This window comes from Dermochelys coriacea, chromosome 3, assembly GCF_009764565.3.
Source record: "Dermochelys coriacea isolate rDerCor1 chromosome 3, rDerCor1.pri.v4, whole genome shotgun sequence".
Lineage (NCBI taxonomy): Eukaryota > Metazoa > Chordata > Testudines > Dermochelyidae > Dermochelys > Dermochelys coriacea.
In genome coordinates, this window is record NC_050070.1 from 136,469,914 (window position 1) to 136,491,957 (window position 22,044).

At 38.5% G+C, this 22,044-nt stretch overlaps 1 protein-coding gene across 1 annotated transcript in view; it reads right to left on the reverse strand.

Moving 5' to 3' along the window:
- Nucleotides 1-22,044, reverse strand: part of NID1 (nidogen 1) — a 79,370-nt gene that overhangs the window by 33,726 nt on the left and 23,600 nt on the right. The window contains exons 7-12 of the mRNA XM_038397578.2: nucleotides 19,353-19,553; nucleotides 17,167-17,412; nucleotides 15,730-15,873; nucleotides 11,965-12,093; nucleotides 5,930-6,073; nucleotides 4,933-5,055 (exon numbers count right to left, since the gene is read on the reverse strand). Coding sequence (XP_038253506.1) covers nucleotides 4,933-5,055; nucleotides 5,930-6,073; nucleotides 11,965-12,093; nucleotides 15,730-15,873; nucleotides 17,167-17,412; nucleotides 19,353-19,553 — 987 coding nt within the window. The remainder of the gene's footprint in view (nucleotides 1-4,932; nucleotides 5,056-5,929; nucleotides 6,074-11,964; nucleotides 12,094-15,729; nucleotides 15,874-17,166; nucleotides 17,413-19,352; nucleotides 19,554-22,044) is intronic.

A 22,044-nucleotide genomic window follows, 5' to 3' on the forward strand; every position in this document is an offset into this window, starting at 1 on the left:
ATAGTTACTTTAAGTTTCTTGTTTGGATAGATCGTTCTGGGTACCACAAGAAATTACACTGGGATTTTCAATTGCTAGTCCTGAACAGTCTCAAAGAACAGGTTAAAAATGTCAGCATTAAAATCTCACCCTTATTTATCAGTTTACTTTTGCTTTTGTCATCCTGCATTTGTAGCGATATACTACAAACAATAAATAGACTTATGCTGTCAATGCATTTCTCATATGAAAGATTATACACACTAACAGTACTTGTGTGAGTAGTATTTAGTGGCCATAGGTCCCTACCCAAGAATCTTTTTTTTCCCTTCTGTTTAGTAAACATAGCCTCTGGGGTTTGCAGGGGTCGGAGGGCTCAGACATCTGTTTCTTTTTGAACTGAAAAAATGAAGCGTGAGGAAATAATGAAGTTCAGACATTCTTAGTAGCCGCTGGAATGTCACTGCTCACATCAACTCTTTCATTAACAAGGTGGCTAAGTTTGGAATGAATGTGAAATTCCAGAAAATTTCCAACAGCTACTTCTGAGAGAAGATTTACCATGTACTGGTTTAAAAAAAAAGAAAAAGAAAATGCATAAAACAGATTGTTACTCATTGTATGGAACCCAGTGTTTAAGATTAATTTTATATCAATGAGAATAAAGGCTGCATAAAGCAGCATTTTGTCTGTTAGACTCAGCAGATGCTTATTTCTGACTCTACCATTCTTAAAACTGAAATCTTGATGCTTATTAGTAAAGTTCAGCTCTAAGTCCAAACTTTGTGGCTTGGGCCCATCTCTGCTTGTCAGTCTAATTGTTTCAAGAGGCCCATTTCAGCAGTAGCTAGACTCACTTTTTTGTGATAAAAAAATCATAAGCAGCCAGTTATATAAGCTGCTGCAAAGACTATATGTAGCAAGGACTGAGCAATTAGTTGAATGAAAATCTCCAAGCTGATAGCTACCTGGAGAGATATTAGTGAATTAGTTTAGGTCAATGAGATCTCACCTTGATATGGAAGAAGTAGGAGGGGAAAAGCCTGGATAGATTGTAAATTTGAATACAGTAGATCCTCACTAAAATACTCTGACTGGGAGATCCACTGTGGAGTACCACATACTAAAAGTCAGCCAATAAAGTGAACAAAGCACAGTTAAAAAAATAAATTAGAAAATGTACTTGAACTACTTTTAACAAGTATATTTTGGTTTTAATTATTGATAAAACTTTGTAACTATTAAACGTATCAAAGTATATTTGTAAAAGTAATTAAGTTTTAGCAATATGAGGCCTCTCTAAAGCATCTGCTATTATCCCTCTGTTGAAGAGTGGAGTACCCACAAGGTTTTTTGTGAGAATTACCAGTGTTGCAGCTTAGTGAAGTGCAAAGTAGTAGAGTTCTACTGTATTCCAATCAGACTTAATTCACTAGCAAAAGGATAAGCTCCTTACCTACCAAGCAGTTTTTGTAATCAAACTTTATGCACGGAACTAATTTGATGCTGGTGGTTTAGATATGTCCCTAATTCACAGCAGAAATCATAAGGAAAAAAACCTCAGACACATAGAAAGTTTAATGAACCCTAGTAGATTCTTAGCCCTAAAAACACTGGATACTAAAAACCCTACCAGCTATTATATTACCACTAACACTGTTTTAGGATAGATCCATATACAGCTAGATATTCTACCTTGAAAGTGGAAGGTCAAGTAAGGTACAGGATCCAGAAAAATCCTGGTGACCAGCCAAACAAATAGGGTATTAAACTCAGCAGATTTAAGGTGCAGCTGGAGCACTAGGCCCTTGGGCCAAGATTTTTAAAAGCATTTAGGCAAATTCCATAAAGAAATACAATAGAAGTCATTCTATATATTTGTAAAAATATTATGAAGCTACTACTATACTCTAAAAATCACTTTGTATTAACCATAATAGATTTAAACTTAAAGGTTTAGTAGACATTTGTTTTATGCAGTAAATACTATGTTTTGAACAGTGAAAATACATGCCATTTTATACATTCAGAAGAAATTCAACATATTTTTAAAACTGGGCTTTCTGCATAACATTAATTTGTCAGCTTCAATATACTAAACCATTGGTTCTGCTGTAACAAAGGGGATGCAACGGATGTCAAAGCAATACTTCTACATCTCTGACTTATGGAAAAATTTAGAATCTTAAAAATTCAATTTGGTTTCAAATTACCTACAAGTTCCTTCTCTGGCAAGAACTCACTTCTCATCTTCAGGTTAGTTTGAGAAATATTTAATGAGGTGAGAAACACTATATAACTTTCCATCAATACACATAAGTTTTCATGCATGAAAACTAAATTAAAAGAATATTGAAACATTGTCTTAAAAGGCGACAAAAGCTAGAGCTTCAGAATTAATGCTGCAAAGCTGGCTTCAATCTGCTCCAGTGAGTCTAGTTAGCACAGAAAAGTCTACAAATATTGGATGATTTGACACACCACATGTGCTGTTAAGGAAGAGTTAGATAAATATGAACCGCAAATATAAAACACCACCACCACACGGCTTTTTACTAGTGTGCTGCAAATGCCTCTTTTGCCTTAGTGATGAGACATTAAACACACAATTCTAAGGGTTTGACTTTTAGGGCAACTACGAAATATAGGGGGAAGACCCCCTAAAAATTAAGGTTCAGCCATAATATAGTATGTCTTGTAAGTATACATTTAGGCAAGCTTTGAAAAGTTGAGGGCTTTAAAAAAGCATATTCTGTCAATTGCATAAATATTTTGACACTTTGTTTTGTGCTGTACTACAGAAATGTATAACTAGAAACAACCATTCTTCCAAAAACGTTTCAGAAGAATTACTAATAAAAGGCAAGTTTCAAATGGCTTAAAGATTTGATTAACTACCCAAGTATGTTCATCTGAAACTACTGAGTCTGTCAAGGTGAACATTTTGGGCCAGATTGTCCAGTAGTATAAATTCGTGTAGCCTAAATGAAGCCAGTGGAGCTACATCGATTTACCCAATCTCAAGTTCTAGACCTAAGAATAGGAATAATGGTTCTCATAGTTATTTCAACACTTCTGTTTGGAATGTGAAGAGATAGGCAAGGGAAAAAAAGTCGTCTACCATTTCAAACCTTGAGAAAAGTTTGGCCAAATTCTGGTTATCGTGTTTGGGTCAGTTCTTATTTTATCAGAACTGCCTTTTTCTAGTAGCTGCTCTCCATATGCAACATTTTTACTGTAAAATGTCTGGAAAGGTTTGTAATGTAATTTAAATTAAATGTGACAAATTATTCATAGAATTAATGCGATAGCAGTTACAGTAACAAATCTGAAACCAATATGCCTGTTTCCTCTGCTTATGCAACCTAAGAACCACACATTAACAGTGGAACATGTTAATATATCTACTGGATAGCTTGTCCCATCCAAATAAAAGTTGTTAATATCCATAGGGCATTGGGCAAGAATAATTCTTTTTTCCTCATTAGCCGTATTAATTTTGACATACGTGAAAGAAAACAAGTATTGCAAATTACACATAAACTCCTCATAAGGGTAGGAATAATTCTAGTGGCTTAAACATCTCTAAAGAAAAATGGATTGGATAGAGAGCTATTACCCTAACCAAAAAATAAGTAGGTTTGTTTTGTTCAGACAGACAGATCCCTTTTCAGAACAGGTTATACCCATCATTATGTCAAAACACTGACTTCCCTAAATAGGGACTAGAATCACTTATATCTTGCCCTGTTTACTGCAGAAGGAGTGAACATGTGTTCCTCCTTCCCCTCCATCAACACACTGCATCAGTTGAAAGATAATACAATGAATACCCCCACAGATATCTACTTTAAATCAAGTGAAAACAGGGATGAAGGACCAGACACCACGAGTCTTTAAGATCTATTTGAAAGGCCATAATTTTTAGTATGCAATCAATGAGGGGATGGCATGGGGGGGAAACCCAGAAAAATATGGAGGTGGACTCCTTTGAAAAAGTGAAGCCGCTACTAGTAAGGGACTGCGGAAGACTTTGTTACGGCCTAGCTAGGGAACTTCTGCTTTCTCGAGTTGAGAGGTTATTGTAGGACATAGAAAGTTATTGCAGGACACAGAAAACCAGCTAGAACCGGCCGTTGACCGGTTCCAACTGCTTCGCATGGCCTTTTGCCAGGTAGCGGAAAGCCCCTTTGAGAAGTACCTAATTCTATATTCATGAGCTGTCTTTGTGTAGTGCTTATTAATGCTGACCACCTGCCCCTCCATCGGACTCCGTCCCAGGCAGAGCTCCGCTGTGCTGGGTTCCCCACCTCCGTGACTGCAATGCTTGGAGTCCCCGTTGCGGTGTGTCATTAACCTTCAGTAAAGCCACTAACTCACAGCTGTGTGCAAGCCTCATTGTTTCAAAGTACTCCTGCCTGGCCTGTGGTGCTTTGAACACCTTGGTCCAGAACACTACTGAATCATATTAACATTAGGGCTTGATTTTCAACACCTCAGGAGACAAAGATGGCACACGAAAGTGTGAATGCAATGGCATGCTGAATTTGAACCCCATTGCTAGGATTGTATGAGCAAATAGCCAGTTCAATGCCTAATGGGCCTTGTGTATACACAGTTGTGGTATCCACCGACTACATACAGCCCTAGTTATTTGACCTTTAGAAAATCAGGCCATAAATACACTTGGGAGTCTCAGAATGCTTGGACACTAGCCACTGATCAATTAAATATTACATTAAAACAATAAGGCTACTTAGATTTTTTTTTTGCACAAGACAGATTGATAGCTATATTTGCCAAGTTGGTGAAGCTTAAAGGGGGGAAATGGTAATAAAGATGAAGACCCTAGAAACAGGAGAGTTTGTTCTAGCGACGAAATAGGTTAAACGTTTGTCCTCTGATTCCCGAGCTTTATTTCTGGTCCCAAATTGAAGAACTTTAAAACTTTACCTCCTAACATACACTGGAAACCATCCCCACGATAACCTGCCTTACACTGGCAACTAAAGGACCCAGGAGTGTTGTAGCAGAAAGCATCTGGATGACAGTGGTTCTGTTGACATTCATCTACATCTGTAAAACAGAAGAAGATCAGGCAAGATAATTTCTCATGATATACAATAGTTTACAGATCACAGTTAAGTTGTTTGTTTTGGATTTTTTTTAAGGTGCCAAAGTGGCTTAGGAACAGAAGTCTCATTTTTAACAGTGGCTAACACCTAGGAGCCTACATTCCACTGATTTTCAATGGCACTTCAGCTCCTATGCCACTTTGTTGCTTTTGAAAGTTTTATCCCATATCTAGGTTAGGATTTGATTTCTAGAGGTAAAGCATGCAAAATTTATACAGAAAATTCTAAAAAAAGCATTGTTGACAGTTTACTAACACAGTTACCTACCCACACTATTAAAAATATTCTGGATTTCTGAAGCAACAGATTTATAGATTGATGGACCTATAAAACGGTTAAGATTTGGCTGGCAAAGGTTCCAGTGCATACAATTATGGGAAGCCACCACTGCACTATAGTCCTAGCAATGTGAAAAAGGGCATGTTACTATTAGAAATTCAGTGTGCCAGGCACGGTGGGACACATCCTCAACCAATATAAATGGGCATTGCTCAGCATTGATTTACACCAACTGAGGATCTGACCTGTTTTGTTTAGGTGTCTATAAACTAACAACTGTTTAAGATTATTGCAACTCTCCCATCAGAGCCAGGCTACTTATCAACCACATCTCTAATGAGTCCTGGGTTACAAATGAGGGGGGAAATATAAGGGTTGAATTTTATGTCTGTTAGGAGACTTATCAACCAAGACACCTTCTATTTGAAAATTAGAAAAAGTGATTTAAAAATCAAACCAAGGCAGGTATCAACTGGCTCACTAGCATATATAATAATCAGCAAAACTGTACTAAATAAATAAATGGCGTTACGCACCCACACAGGAGCGTCCATCTCCAGAGAAGCCATCTAGACATGTGCAGATGTAAGAAGAGCCACCAACATACACACATTGGGCACGCTGAGGAATATCACAATTGTGTGTGCCCATCACACAATGGTTTATAACATGTTCGACAGCTGTAAGTTTAGATAAACACAAAATTAAAAATGAGATTTTACACATTTAAATTTCCCTCTACTTAATCTGCAGCTAGAGATACATTTCAGAGAAAGAAAAGCAATTTTTCAAAGGTATAAATTACAAAGGAACCTTTGTTTTATTTATCTGCCTGTACTTACTTACACTACTTACCTTGCAGGACAAGGCCATTTTACAAATGAAGGGCTTCATCCAACTCAGCACCTTGCAGGTTTGGGCCAAAAATGTACTGTACTATGCAACAGAGAAGTCACCACACACACAAATCCTAGCATCCAAAAGATTTTTCCTTTTTATAATTAATCAAGGAGTGGATGACAAAATGTCAGGAAAATAACCTTGTACAGGCCTATCAACATGTTGGCTGAACTATCAGTCAAACGCACTGGGAATAATTCAGTATCCCACTAAACTAACCCAGGATTGTTGTCACTTGGCAACAGATGGGACCTGTGACTCAGTAGGAGCCAAATACATTTTTAGATTAATGAGGAGAAGTTTTGGCTAATTGCAGCAGCTATCACACAATCTACTTACAGCTGCGTCTGCTATCACATTTCCTACAGTAACAACAGCTATTCCACGCCCAACACTACTTCTATCACTCTCCACAACTCCCCGTTCCTACTTGTTGTGTCTAAGAGAAGGGGAAGAGGCAAAAAAGAATTAAAATAAATTTTGAAATCCCCTTGTCCCCAGAAATATTTGAACCTGGAACACCTGCAGCCACAGCAGCATTCTAACAGCTGGTGCATGAGTGCTCACCAAGAGCTAGCCCTTCATGGGCTCTTTTCTAGGAGGGATAGGGCGACTGGAGAGCAAGGTCTGGATTGATTCTCTCTCGGCAGTACAGACATATAGATTACAATGCTACCAGTAAAAGCCGCTGCCACAGCAAGATCTATGATGAGAGCCACTTTCTCTTTCTTTTCCACATGAAAAGCCCTGGTAGAAAAGCACTGACACAGTTGGGATCATTTAGATTCGTTTCTCTCTGAACGTAAGGTTTAAGCATAGAGCCACAACCACCACCAGTTTTATACTCTGGGATGTTTATGCCCAAACCCTCCCGACCCTGCAGCCAACAATCGGAGCACAGTACCCATTTACAACCCTTTTCTCCATTACTGATGAAACCAACAGCTGCTGATCAACAGCCCTATGTCCAACCCCATATTACCGGCTGCATCGTCAATGGGACAACGTATTACACAGCAACTAATCAAAATATTCAGTAAAAACGGAGACAACTCCAGTCATCTTGACATGTGCATAGGTCACAAGATTTTGGGAGTTTCATGCCACTTGCACTTAATACAAGCACTAGGAAAGAGCTAAAGGTGAGTAGGAGCACTACCTTGAGAGAGCAAGTTGCAGAAGCACAAAAGAAGAAAACAGACACCAACTCTGGTGCTTAGATTTGCAGAGTGCTGACTCCCCATCCCTGGGGAACGGGAAGGGAAAAGAGAGCCACTGGATTTGTTTTCATCAGCGAAGTACTCTCCGTTCTCCTTCCAGCCCTGTACACTGCAGAGTTTATCTTTGCAATGCCTCCACCAGAAAGAAAGGGCCAAACTGGGGGTCAGTGGAATTAGATCAGGGACGAATTTGGCCAGAGCTGGTCACCGGAAGTGCTACAAAGATAAACTTTATAGGTACATCCACATTACACACTTCTTACAGCGATGTGTAGCGTACACAGCCAGGTAGCCCTCTTTGCACAGGCACAAACAGTAGCACAGACAGCGAGGCACTGCTTCAAAGATACACCTGAAGCCTGTGTGTATGTCCCCAGGCATATATTCCTACATGGCTCTCTATAGCCCAAGCAGTACCTACCCTGCCTACACTGCTACTTTTAGCAGAGTCGTGTCCCGCTGCCTCCCAGCTGCAGGGTGGCACATTTTCCCTTTAAAAATCATTCAATATTCACAAGACTGTCCAAAAAGAGTGTCATACATTTTTATACAAGTTGCATCTATATAATATTAAACAGGATGAAAATTACACATGGAAAATTAATCTGTGCATAAAGAAATTCACTTTAAACACGCATTCTGTACAAGCACCTTCAGACTTAGTCAGCTACTATAAAAGTTGAACTTCTGTAAATGCAAAAGCCTGAGAGCGAGTAAGGAAAAAAAAAAAAAACTTAGTGAGCCTGTACTTGCCCAGAGTAGGAAACACCTGACTATATATTCTTCAATTCAGGTTTCCACCAAGCAATTGTTGAAACAACAAATATGTAAGAAAGGAAATATTTAATAAAAAGTTACTTGGCAGAGCCAATAAAGTTACTTATTTAAAGCTTTCACGGGCCACCTGACATTACACAGCTAACAATAAAATTTCCTTGAAACTCTAGAGGCTTAGTTTTCTTTTTAAGCAGGGATTTAGCATGGGTTTTCCCCCCTAATGCTCTGCAATTACAATTCCTTTTTAGCAAGTTCCAACAGGAACTTCAAGACTCCCAACCTATACACAGCACTTGTCTACAACAGCATTAGTAGGGACTGGTTCTAAACAGCACACTACATTATCCAAATGATAAATCTGAGAGTTACACAGATTGACACCAAGCTGAAGATAGACCCTTATCTGGACTAAAATATAAGAGAGCAAAAAGAGCTGAATTCTCCCTCTTTCTACCCGTAGATCCTTTTTTGGGAAGGAAAGGTATGGAACAATTGTCTTTTATAATCCCAAATCAGAAGGAATTTCCAACAGTGTTGAAATGTAGTTTCATAAATGGCATAATACAAGGGTAGAAGGTGGGCCTTTTGAACATTGGTATTTGGGTCTTACTCAATGAATGTGGACTCCCTATTCCATGCTCCCCACATGGACTACAGCCCAGGAGCAGCATAAGGTTCATAAAAGACGGGGGCCAATGGTGCCCAAACCATGGCCCCATCCCCCTGTGCCACCCCTTCTCCTGGAGCCCCTACCCTCACACCAACTCTTCCTGAGGCCTCACCACTGTTCTGCCCCTTCACCCAAGCCCTTCCCTTGCACCACCTCTTCTCCTGAGGCCCCACTCTGGCACTGCCTCTTCCCCCCCAACCCTGCCCCCCGCTCACTCCTCTCCACCCCTTCCCCCCCACCCGTCGCTTGCCCTTATGGCAGGTAAAAAGTGGGAGGACCATGGCCCCCTGTCCCTCCTGTTGCGGCAACCCTGCTGCAGCCAGCTCACTTCAGGACCCCAACAATGCAGTCCAGCTCTCAGAAACAGCAAACAGAAAGCTTGTCAGCACATGCTCAGAAGTAGGAGCAACAATATGGGACAGTTTAAAACTGGAGTTAAGACTGACCTACCTTAAATTTGAAGACATTGTGAAATGAAATGGCATGTTAGTAACTGTTCACTTTAATTTTTCCCCCTTTACAACTATGAACGCCAATTATGTTTGGAATCCACAGCTGAAAGTAACAGACAAGTATGAAACAGCTGCGATCTGAAGACAGCCAATTTTAAAATCACGCTTGTTTAGATTTATATTCAGCCTTCAGGACAACTTAGCTGGGAATTGTACTAATAAAGCATCAGTCTTTCTAAAAGTCATAGATGATAATTTTCTAACATAAAAAGATACTGCATCCAACATGTGGTAGGTCTGTTTTGGACCTCATCATGATGGATAAAGATGAATTATTCACTGGACTAGTAGTTGGTGGTTGCTAGGGACCAGTGATCATGAACTGATTACATTCAACATGGACAAACAGAGGACACTCCCAACCAGGCACTCCTCCGTTCCTCACCTCCCCCTGCCCTACATTTTAGTTTTTTATAAATTTTCTCCTGTTTTTAATTTTTTTAAATAAAACCTGACAAAACCTGGAAAATTTAAAAAATAAAAATTGAAAACAAAAGGCCTTAATCATATTCAGTCTATGATCCACCACACCTTCCAGATCCTTTTCTACTGTACCACCTAAATAGCTATCCCCGATTTTCTGCATTTGATTTTTCCTTGGCAAGTGTAGTACTTTGGACTTTTCTTTACTGAATGTCATCTTGTTGATTTCAGATCAATTCTCCAATTTGTCAAGGTCGTTTTGATTTCTGAGCCTGTCCTCCAAAGTGCTTGCAACAACCTCCCAGCTTGGTGTCACCTGCAAATTTTATAAGTACATTCTCTATTCCATTATCCAAATCATTAATTAAAATATTGACTAGTACTGGATGTAGGACTGACCCCTGCAAGACCCCACTAGATATGTCCTCCTAGAGTGACAGTGAAACATTGACAACTATTCTGAATAAAGCTGTGCACTCCATTTTATAATAACCTCATCTAGACCACATTTCCCTAATTTCTTAGGAGAATGTTATTTGGGACATTAAAAGCTTTACTAAATCATGTTAAATCATGTTGATGGCTTCCCCCACATCCACTAAACCAGTAAACCTGTCAAAGAAGGTAACTAGGTTGGTTTGGCATGATTTGTTCCTGACAAATTTATTTATTTATCACCCTATTATCCTTTTGGTGCTTAAAAAAATAATTATTTAATTATTTGTTTCAATATCTTTCCAAGTATCAAAAAGTTAAGTTAATTGGTCTATAACTCCCCAGGTCCTCTTTGTTCCCTTTTTTAAATGCAGGTTCTATTTTTGTCCTTCTCCAGTCCTCTGGGACCTCACCCATCCTCCATAAGTCTTTGATGATAAATCACTCATGGTTCTGAGATTGCTTCAGCTAGTTCCTTATGTACCCTAGGGTGAATTTCATCAGGTCCTGCTAATTTGAATACATCTAGCTTAATTAATTCTTAATTCACCTGTTTTTTCCCTACGCTGGCTTGTGTTCCTTCCCACTTTTTAATATTAATCTTCAGTATCTATTCTCAATTTTTTTTTAAACTCAAATTAAGCATTAAACACCTCAGCCTTCTTAATATAATTTGTTATGCACTCTCCTTTCCTGCTACATAGTGGACCTACATTTTCCTTCATCTTTCTATTGCTCCTGATGTACAAGGCTCTATAAGCCTCTTTTTATTGCCTTTTATGTCCCTTACGAGGTGTAATTAATTTAGTGCCTTAGTCTTTCAGATTTGATTTTGTGCCTACATGCCTGTGCTATTCTTTTGTACTCATCCTTCATAATTTGTCCATGTTTCCATTTTTTTGGTAGGATTCTCTTTGACTTTCAGGTCATTCAAGAGATACTAATGCATCCATAATGGCCTCTTACTATTTTTTTTTCTTTGCATTGGGATAGTATGCGGTTGTGCCTTTAATATTGTCTTCTTGAGAAACTGCCTGCTCTCCTGAATTCCTTTTTCTCTTAGATTTTCTTTCCATGGGACCTTACCTACTAGTTCGGAGTTGTTAAAGTCTGCTTTTTTGAAGTCTAATGCAAACCTTGGATGTATAAACAGGGGAATAGGAAGGTGATTTTATTTTTGTTTACAGCATTGGTGAGTCTGATACTGGAATACTGCGTACAGTTCTGCTGTCCATATTTTAAAAAATACATTTAAAAACTGGAAAGGTTGTAGGAAAGAGACAAAAATTATTCAAGGGCTAGAGAAAATGTCTTCTAGTGACTTAGAGAGCTCAATTTGTTTAGCTTATCAAAAAGATGATTGAGAAGTGGCTTGATTACAGTGTATCTTCACAAGGAAAAAGCAGTGGGTACTAAAAGGCTCTTTAAACTGTGAAAACAGGACACACACGTAATGTTATAAAAATTCTTTGAAGGTCACCTTTAAGTGACTTGCCCAAAGTAACAGCAAGTCAGTGGCAGAATCAGAAACAGAACCCACGAAACCTGACTCCCACATCTGTGCTCTGTGTAACAGTCCACATTGCCCAAAACCTGCTCGTAAATGATTTAAGAAAATCTGGAACTAAACTCACCCACACAAGTCCGTCCATCATCTGAAAACTGATAGCCATCAACACACTCACATCGGAAAGTTCCTGGCTGGTTATTACAGACTGCATTGCTGCCACACACTGTTGGTTGCTCTGAGCACTCATCAACATCTGGAGAGTGTAACAAAGATTCTAGTTATTACAAAGGGGTGAACAATGTGGATCCTGGAAACAAAGGCATTACGCAACTACCAATAGATAGATAGATAGATTAATAAAACTAATCTAAGAAACCAATCCATACACCAGTTGTGTTGTTATTCTTTAACATTTCCAATAGACATTCAAGAACTTTCCACAGGCCAATAAAGGTTCCTTTCCTAAGACAACATGATTGCACAAAGCTATAGCAGTAAAGTGTATCATTATTGTACAATATGGATGCAACCAACAATTGCTGCTGTAACTTTAAGTTACATTTTAAAATAAATGGGGTATCTTTTGTTGTTCATATATGTGCTATGTACAGCATGAGCATCACTGATTATGCTGGAGGCTTGTTACTTGTGGAGAACTATACTAATGCATAATAATTTATTGCATGTCATTGTCGGAGATCACACATTCAGAAAATAAAATGGACTAATATTTTATTAAATTGTGCCATATAGCAGCTACCAACTATAGTTTAACTAAATGTGGAGGACCTGTACAGATGTGATACTGATTCATAACTTTAACTGCAAGTCATGCATTCCAAGCTTTATATGATCACGTTTTATAGCTCTCCAGCCAGGAGGATCCCTAGTGTAGGCATCTATGGAATTTCTAATGTGACCTGGGATACATAGGAGAGACTAAATTATGAGAGGTTTCACAATAGCATATGTGCTAGTTTGTATTCGCAAAAAGAAAAGGAGTACTTTTGGCACCTTAGAGACTAACAAATTTATTTGAGCATAAGCTTTCGTGAGCCATGCATCCGACAAAGTGAGCTGTAGCTCACGAAAGCTTATGCTCAGATAAATTTGTTAGTCTCTAAGGTGCCACAAGTACTCCTTTAAATTATGTCAGTCAATCAAACAAAACAGCACATTATCACAGTTTAGCTTTGTGAGACTAATAACATATTTTACACTGAGAAGTTACCTAGTATAAAATAGCTATTACTCTGTAAGTCATACATTAAACTGCAGAGTCCTGTGAAATACTTAAGATGTGAAATTTTAGACAACAGGAATGCCACACAACTGAGAAGAACAGACTTCTTTTCAGAACTGCTTCCATTTAGAGTCCAGTCTTGAAAAGATGGTTCCAATGGCTTCTATTTTTCCCAAACATACTAAGATAGTGCAACTGGCTATTTGAAACGAGGCTTTAGGTTCCAATTCTTTATCCATTCTACAAAATTATTTAGAGTGCTCTAACAAAATACAGGTTCTATGGTAGTAGGTAGGAGTACAATCATTTTACATGAGCTCTCAGCTCTAATGAAACAGCTATATTCAATTTTTAACTAAAAGGAGGAGAGGTACACTTTTAAAATTACATAATAATTATACATTTAATAGTATCTGGAAGTGAAAATGTTATCAGAGCCAAAAAGCAAGGGTAACCCAAAGACCTTTGTGATAATTTTCCCTCTCCTCTTTTCTTTATCTCTTGTTTACAGACGTTGCCCTGGGCTTAAAAAAAAAATCAAGACAGTTGCAAAGATTTTGGATAGTACGTTAAAAATAAATATTTATCAACACTTATCACAAGCAGCATTTGAGGTACCACAGCTATGTCCTTTTCTAAATAATGTACTACTAATTATATCCATTGCATAGCCCAAGACATCCATAAACTAGTGTTTTACATGCACAAAGAGTTCAGTGCTCCCATCCAGGATTCTTATTAAGACTTTGTGGAGACACAGCTGGGGGGCATTAGGTTTTAAACAGGTTTCAGAGTAGCAGAGATGTTAGTCTATATTCGCAAAAAGAAAAGGAGTACTTGTGGCACCTTAGAGACTAACAAATTTATTTGAGCATAAGCTTTGGTGAGCTACAGCTCACTTCATCGGATGCATTCAGTGGAAAATACAGTGGGGAGATTTATATACACGGAGAACATGAAACAATGGGTGTTACCATACACACTGTAACGAGAAGTGGTCAGGTAAGGTGAGCTATTACCAGCAGATGGGGGGGACTTTTTGTAGTGATAATCAAGGTGGGCCATTTCCAGCAGTTGACAAGGACGTCTGAGGAACCGGGGGGTTGGGGGTGGGAGATAAACATGGGGAAATAGTTTTACTTTGTGTAATGACCCATCCACTCCCAGTCTTTATTCAAGCCTAAGTTAACTGTATCCAGTTTGCAAATTAATTCCAATTCAGCAGTCTCTCCTTGGAGTCTGGATACAATGCATCTGATGAAGTGATGTACTCCTTTTCTTTTTGCGGACACAGACTAACATGGCTGCTACTCTGGAACCTGTCAGATGTTCTTGTCAACTGCTGGAAATGGCCCACCTTGATTATCACTACAAAAGATTTTTTTCCCCCGCTCTCCTGCTGGTAATAGCTCACCTTACCTAATCACTCTAGTTACAGTGTGTATGGTAACACCCATTGTTTCATGTTCTCTGTGTATATAAATCTCCCCACTGTATTTTCCACTGAATGCATCCGATGAAGTGAGCTGTAGCTCACGAAAGCTTACGCTCAAATACATTTGTTAGTCTCTAAGGTGCCACAAGTACTCCTTTTCTTTTTGAGGTTTTAAACAGTTCATTAAAACTGCTCCCTCTTTCATAAGCAGCTAAATTGAGGTTGCTTCACAATAAAATCTGAAAAAAGCAAAGCAACCCTGTGGAGTATTAACACGTATACAGAGCAGCACTTTTAATCCAGAAAAGCTCTTACAGCATTGGCTATTGGTCCAAGTTTTTCCAGTCAGCAACAGCTGAGATGGCATAAGGGGATCCGGTAAACCAAGAGGAATACCGATTCAGACTAGACAAGCAAAACAAATGAATTTAACAATGATTAATTAACTCAATTGTGGCCCAACCATATTATAAACAGAGTCTGGCCAGACTCTATGGACTGGGAAAACTGTGCTATAAATTGTAAAATTTCACTTGGTCTTCATACAAATCTTCAAATTGGAATCCATTACTAACTGAGCCTGGTACAAAAAATAAACCTAAAGATTGGATTTCATTGGGTCTTTTGAAGATAGTGGAAAGACTGCTATTGATTTCAATATTAACTGCTTTGATCAAGGCTTTAGTAACATTTGTTATAGGTAGTCTGTGAGCAGAAAATAGCAGTCTTTTTATGAATATGCTGTGTATGTAGGTTTGGTAGCAGAGAAAAAAAGCTTCCGGGATTTTGAAAGGCAAAAATATTACAAAATTTCTGTCAGTCATTACTAATTTCTAATATACACACAAGCTCAACAAGGAAAGAATGTGTGTAATTATTTTGAACTGTCTTCTTCCCCCCCACTATGAATTTATTCATAGTGGAAAAAAAGCAAAAACTTATTTAAATATTTAATATTATTTGTTTATACTATGATAGCACTCAAGCTCCAATTAACCTTAGGGTTCTTTGTGCTAGGCACTATACAAAACACATAGTGAAAGAATTTCTGCCTCAGAAAGCTTTAGAGAACCATATTCCAATAGCAAGATTTTCAAGACATGTTTTAATAGTCCAGGCCAAAAAGGTTGGTTCTGAGGGTTAATATATTCCATCAATGACAAGCAGAATCTACACAAGCCATTATTCTGATGCATAAATGTTTCTCATACCGTAACAAACACGTCCATCTCCACGGAAGCCTACAGAGCATTCACAGGAGAACTGATTTCCTGTTCCTGGACGACATACTGCATTGGTGTCACAACCATGGGTACCAGTGTAGCAAGGATTTCGACTGATATCAGCAGAACCATCTGTTCAAAGAGATTGTATTCAACCACTGAAGACGCTAAAATGAGGCTAAGTTAAATGTGACTATTTGACAAACATTAGTCTCTTACAGCCCTTATTTAAAGGAAAGTTTAAAGTCTGAATCCTTCCCTGCAGCAGCATGAGGACTGAGGCAGAGACTGAGGAGAGACTGCTTACACCTGCAGTATGTGTGGGGCTAGTTTTGTGCCAGTTGGACTCATCAGGGAGAGGGGTTCCTACAGTTGAGATGCAGGTCAACTATCAGTCATGCCTTTTACCTCAAATATGACAGCACAAGGTCTTCCCAAGAACTTTTACAAAGGAACATGGGTAAATTATAAAAACAATACAGATGACACTTTTACACAGAAAAGCCCACAGCAAATTATATACACAATTAAAAAGCAAGGTTAAGTCAAATCACGTGTACAGTTACCTTCCAGTCTCTTAAGTCGCTAAATAAGATTGTTTTGTTTGGGTTGGGGTGGTTTTTTTCAGTAGCTAGGGATGCCTTATTTCTACCTGTATCCTTGCTGTCAAAAACTAACATACTCCTTTCTGTACTCGCTTGGTTTGTATTTTCAAATTGTTCCTTCATTCATACCTAATTTAATTCCTGCAAAAAAGAATTTCACTAACTTGTCATTAAGGTTGCCCAGACTTATCAACCTTTGCACAAAAATCCTTTAAAATAAGTGTCAGATTGAAACAAAAACAAAATTAATAAAAGAAAACCCAACACACACAAACAAGTTTATCATTTGACTCTAATAAAACATTTTGTATAATTGGCTATTGCACATCATCCAGAAATGAAATGCTATGACTGGCTGAAAGATGGCTCTTAGAAACTACCTTCTATTTAATCGCACATGATTCATTCTAGTACTGGGTTGTTTTTTGCCACAGTGGGTTTGTGCTCTCCTACAGTATAAAAAGGGATTAATTGACGACAGAACTGTTATTCGTTTAAAAGATAAAAGTACATGAGATAAATGAAAATTCTCCATGGATGTATTAGTAAGGAAAAGATTAAAACTGGTATTTTCAAAGTAGCCTAGGAGTTAGGCACTCAAATCCCACTTAAATTCAACAGGAATTGGGTGCTCAATTTACAAGAAGTATTTTTGGACCTTTTTTAAAAAAGGTCCATAGGCATTTTTAATTCCAGGTAAGTAACGCAGTTATATAATCTATTTCATTAATGTCCACCTAATGCAAAGTCAAATGTAAGGGAGTTTATCTCCCACAATCCAAGCCCCAAAAGAGGAATTGAAGAATTATCATATACGTACCACTGACTGGGCCAATTGAGTTGCTCATAGCATATCGCAGAATTTGTTCATCCCTATTATACAGGACAAAGACACTATCTACTGATAGCTGCTGCGTAGCAGAAATAGCGTGATGTGAGTCATCATGAATGCATTCGTCAAATGAGATGGTCTGTCGCCACTGGTAGGCTACAGTGTAGGAGGGAGAAATCCCATCTCGTTCTGGTTCTGTCACTGTGTACTCCCTGGTAGAAGACGATGTGATCACTGAAATTCATATAAATAAATAAATAAATACCACATGGATAAGAGAGGAAAGGGAGACTACAAAGCCCATTTCCATCTGCAGATATGGATCAAAGGCAAGATAGTATTAAACAGAATTTTACAGACAAGCAGCTATAGAGCACTCATGGCCGGCTCTAGGCACCAGCAAACCAAGCCCCCACCCCCCTCCCTTTTTTTTTTTTTTTTTTGCTTCGACAGTACTCCAGCCCCTTTTTTTTGCTTTGACGGCATTCCGCTTGGGGCGGCAAAAAACCTAGAGCCAGCCCTGAAAGCACTGCCATGTTTCTCTATTCAAAAGGAAGAGATTTCACTTGATTTGGCCTGTCTTTTGTTTTCATGTATCAGAGATTCAAACAATGTGCTAAATATTATCTAAACATAATTTAGCAAATTTGTATGGTTGGTAAGACATGGAGAAAAAGCAAATTCAGTTTAAGAAACTTGTTATGCAAGTTCACCAAAACAAGTCACTGAATGTTCAAAAAATCTAAAAAGAACAGCAGCCACTAATACCAAAAACACTTGCTCTTTGTTCATTTCAATGTGTTATCTTGATTTTCTGACAAAATCCCAAATAAAATATAAGAACTATCAAATCTGCAAGTTCCATAGTAGTTTTCTGTATGGTGAAAAAGAGACCATGGCTGTGATCCTTCAAGAAGGTCTGCCTGGATTAATTGTAATGCCCACCCCCTCTGAAGTCAGTTGAGCTCTAAATGGATACAAGGCACCACCTGCATGGATCTGCTCACAGGATTTAGGCCAAAAAGGTGAATACCTGCTATCTGGCAGCCCATTATTCAGACAAGTCCAGTATGCTATAAGCTTCTTCAGGGCGTGTCAAGCTAAGTAAATAGGCTGGCACTGTCACTGTTGAAATAAGCAGCCGTTTATGATTATGTGAGGTCTAATTTAGCAGATACATATTTCTGCAGTTTCTTGAAGGAAGAGAGACGCGGAGATGGGGTGGCACAAGGAACTGGAAATGGGCTAAACAGCCTCTTGCTTCCACGTTCCTCATTCATATCCTGCCCAAGTCACAGTGACAGATAGTTGTTACTACCAGATAACTGGTAATTGACCTATGTGAATTGATACATAGATCTCAGTCCAGTTCCTAGTGGAGCACTGAAAAAAGCCTTATAGCAATACATTAATGGTAATCTTAGGGTATGTCTACACTACCTGCCGGATCGGCGGGCAGTGATTGATCCAGCAGTGGTCGATTTATCGCGTCTAGTCTAGACGCAATAAATCGATCCCCGAGGGCTGTCCTGTCGATTCCTGTACTCTACCGCCGCGAGAGGCGCAGGAGGAGTCGATAGGGGAGCGGCAGCAGTCGACTCACGGTAGTGAAGACACCACGGTGAATAGGTCTAAGTATGTTGACTTCAGCTACATTATTCACGTAGCTGAAGTTGTGTAATTTAGATTGATCTCCTCCCCCTCCCTCCCGCCCCCAGTGTAGGCCAGGGCTTAGAAAAGAGACCAAGGACAGAATAGGATGAAAAAACAAATTACCTTCTCCTCTTGAGCCCTCTAGATCAGAACTGAAACATTAGTAAGCAATGCATGAAATTTTCACTGCTGCTGTCTACACTGCATCGGTTTTGTTGATAAAAGAAAGGCCCCTTCAGTGTCTCTACAGTTGTCAATCCAGCATTTTTTGACACCACATAATTAAAAAAAAATTCAAAACCTCACATAAGAGACCAAGAACATGCAATTTTCAGAGATAAAGGTTATTAAAACATTCTCATTGAGTTGTTCCAAAGAGCCAAAGAACACGTATATGGTAGTAAACTCTACACTGAAAACAGGTATGAACCTATGTAACAGGCAATGTTTTTCTGATTCTTATTTTCTCTTCTGATGAATATGGTTGATAATAACCTCCATTAATTTATGTTGCTTCTTACCAGAACTAGAAGAGTGATAGAGCTCATTATATGGTTCTATGTGGACTGATGCACCAAATGGGATCTCAGGTACTTTGCCCTCCATTTCTGTGCTGATTGTAAGATGACCATGTTCATCGATTCCACTGAACTTTTGCTTGATAACCAACTTCTCATTACTGCCAAGGAAGGTAACTTCAGCTTGCCGTGTAAACTCACCACCTAGAAATCAAGATTAGGCAAACTATGACTAAGTTTGAATCCATCTAGTCAAACCGTTGCCCACAACCCTTCAAAATAAAAAAAGAAAAAAGAAAAAACAAACAAAAAAAGCAAATATTTTCTCCAAGCTATTATGCAAGATCTTCTAATAGTTCACCTTTTTTTTCCATATAAGGGAAAAATTATTGTTCTAGAAATTGCCATTGACACACTATCACTGAGTATAGTAAAAGAACCCAGACTTTTATGCACTAAACATTTTGAACTGTAAATAAGGCAGAAGAGAAGGTTTCAGATCAAGAGAAGAGTTGAGGCAGAGCCAAAATATACAATAGTAAGTCTTATCATGTGTGGTATAGCTCAAAAGTGGTTTTATTCTTTAGAGAAAATATCTCTATTAAGAGAACACTGATTTAAAACAGACAGAACATTTCTGGTCCCAAATTAAAAAAAAATTGAAATGTACATTATAAATTCCTGAACTAGCTTCCAGGAAGTAAATCAATCAATCAATCAATAAATACACACAAAAAACAAGAAAAAAATTCTATATTCAATTAACATACTGAGGAGGCTGACAAAATTTGTACCACAGAACTGTAAAGCATCAAATTAAAAAAATGCATGAACTCTAAATCAGATTATATTCACAGATGGGTCTGAGAATTTGAATCAATCCAGAAATTCAGGCCCATCTCTAGTTATAAGTAGCATTGAATTACAAAAATATTTCTGAAATGTATAGGAATTTTAACAAAAATCAGTGAATCTCTCACTTGCCTGCCAAAACTGCAGGTGAAGGTTCTGCATTTCCCCTGCAGCATTTCCCCTGGTGATATCATTAGCACCTAAAGCCTAATATGTTTTAGGTATTCATAGGGCCAGATTTTCATTGCATTCTGGCCTCTTCTTTGCAGGTGCTCAAAAGCAGCCAGATTCATCTAGCTGAGAATACCCCCAGCACGGGGACCTTTTAGCTACCAGTGGCTGTATAGCCAGCCCAGCACAGAGGTACAAGGAAGGGGCTTAGTTAGGACACAGCTAGCATATGGTTCATTTTGGAGTATAAGCAACTGAAATATCTAACCTACATGGTGACTCAGCACAGCTATACCCTGATAATCAGGGTCCTGTACTTGGCTCCCCAATAACCCCACATCCTTTTTGTGCCAAGCAAAAGCTGAGCAGAGCAGAGAATCTGGGTTGAAAGTCTTTTTGCTTTTGTAGGAGAAAACACAGATCCTTGCACTCCAGTCTTAGCAGGTAAAAAGTTCACCTTTCAGGCTCAAACTCTGCTTTCACCTCATTGTGTTGTATTTTTGTTTACATGTGGTATTTTCAAAAATCCCAAACTTACTTAGAAGCACAATTCGTACTGAAATTCATGGGGACTTGTATTCCTAAAAGACTTTGGGAGTTTTGAAAATCCCACCCTTTGTGTTATACACCTTGTTTGGTGCCTTATTTAAAAGATTTCTCTATACAAGGCAATAAATATGCCCCAAAATGATTTTACAGTAATCAGAGGGGAAAAAACAGGTTTCCCCATTTAGGGATAACTACCAAGAGACTTGAAGTGGCTACAACCAAACATTTCAGTTGCAGGTGCTCAGCACCTCTCAAGAACAAGTCCTCTGGCTCTAATTCTCCTGTCATTAGAAGGATAGCCTCCCCATAGCACTAGGATAATATTAAACATCAGCAAAAGTGTATAGTCTGAGAAATCTCAGGACTCTTTTCATGTGGTATCATAAACAAAAATCTCACCACATTTTAGGCAATGTCAGCAGGCAGCAGCTGTTGCAAAGGAACAAATGTAAATACTGAATTTTTGAGGACACCAAAACATTTACACCAAACTTTCATTTGAGGGTATTTCCTTTCTACCTTGTTGCATATTAGCTGTTTCTTTCAAGTGTCTCAAGGCCAGCTTTGTTGCCATACCAGGGTACAACAAGACCCATTGGTTTTTTCATTAGCATTTTAAATGTTATAAATTTGTGTACAAGTATAATTTCAAAATGACTCTACAGATTTAAGTCTTTATTATTTAGTGGGGAGGAGTATCTTTTTATGCTAGTTCTGTAATATAAAGCTTTGCCTATGGTGAAAGATTCTCCACACTTTGCAACAGTTGTGATTTATTGAATTAAGAGCCATTTACATTTTTATGACTATTTACACAACTGCCAAATAGCCAGCTGTATTAAGAAGGAACAAATTAAAGATGCAAGTCTAGGGAATTTATCTTTCAAGTGACGTGATTGTGGTGTTGTAGCCAGGATGTTGGTCCCAGGATATTAGAGAGACAGGGTGGGTGAGATAATATCTTTTTATCTGGAATTTCCAAATCTGAAGCAGAGCTCTGTGTAAGTTTGAAAGCTTGTTACTCTCACCAACAGAAGCTGGTTCAATAAAACAGAGGTTCTTAACCTTTTTCTTTCTGAGCCCCCCCCCCTCGACTGCTATGAAAATTCCACAGCCAACCTGC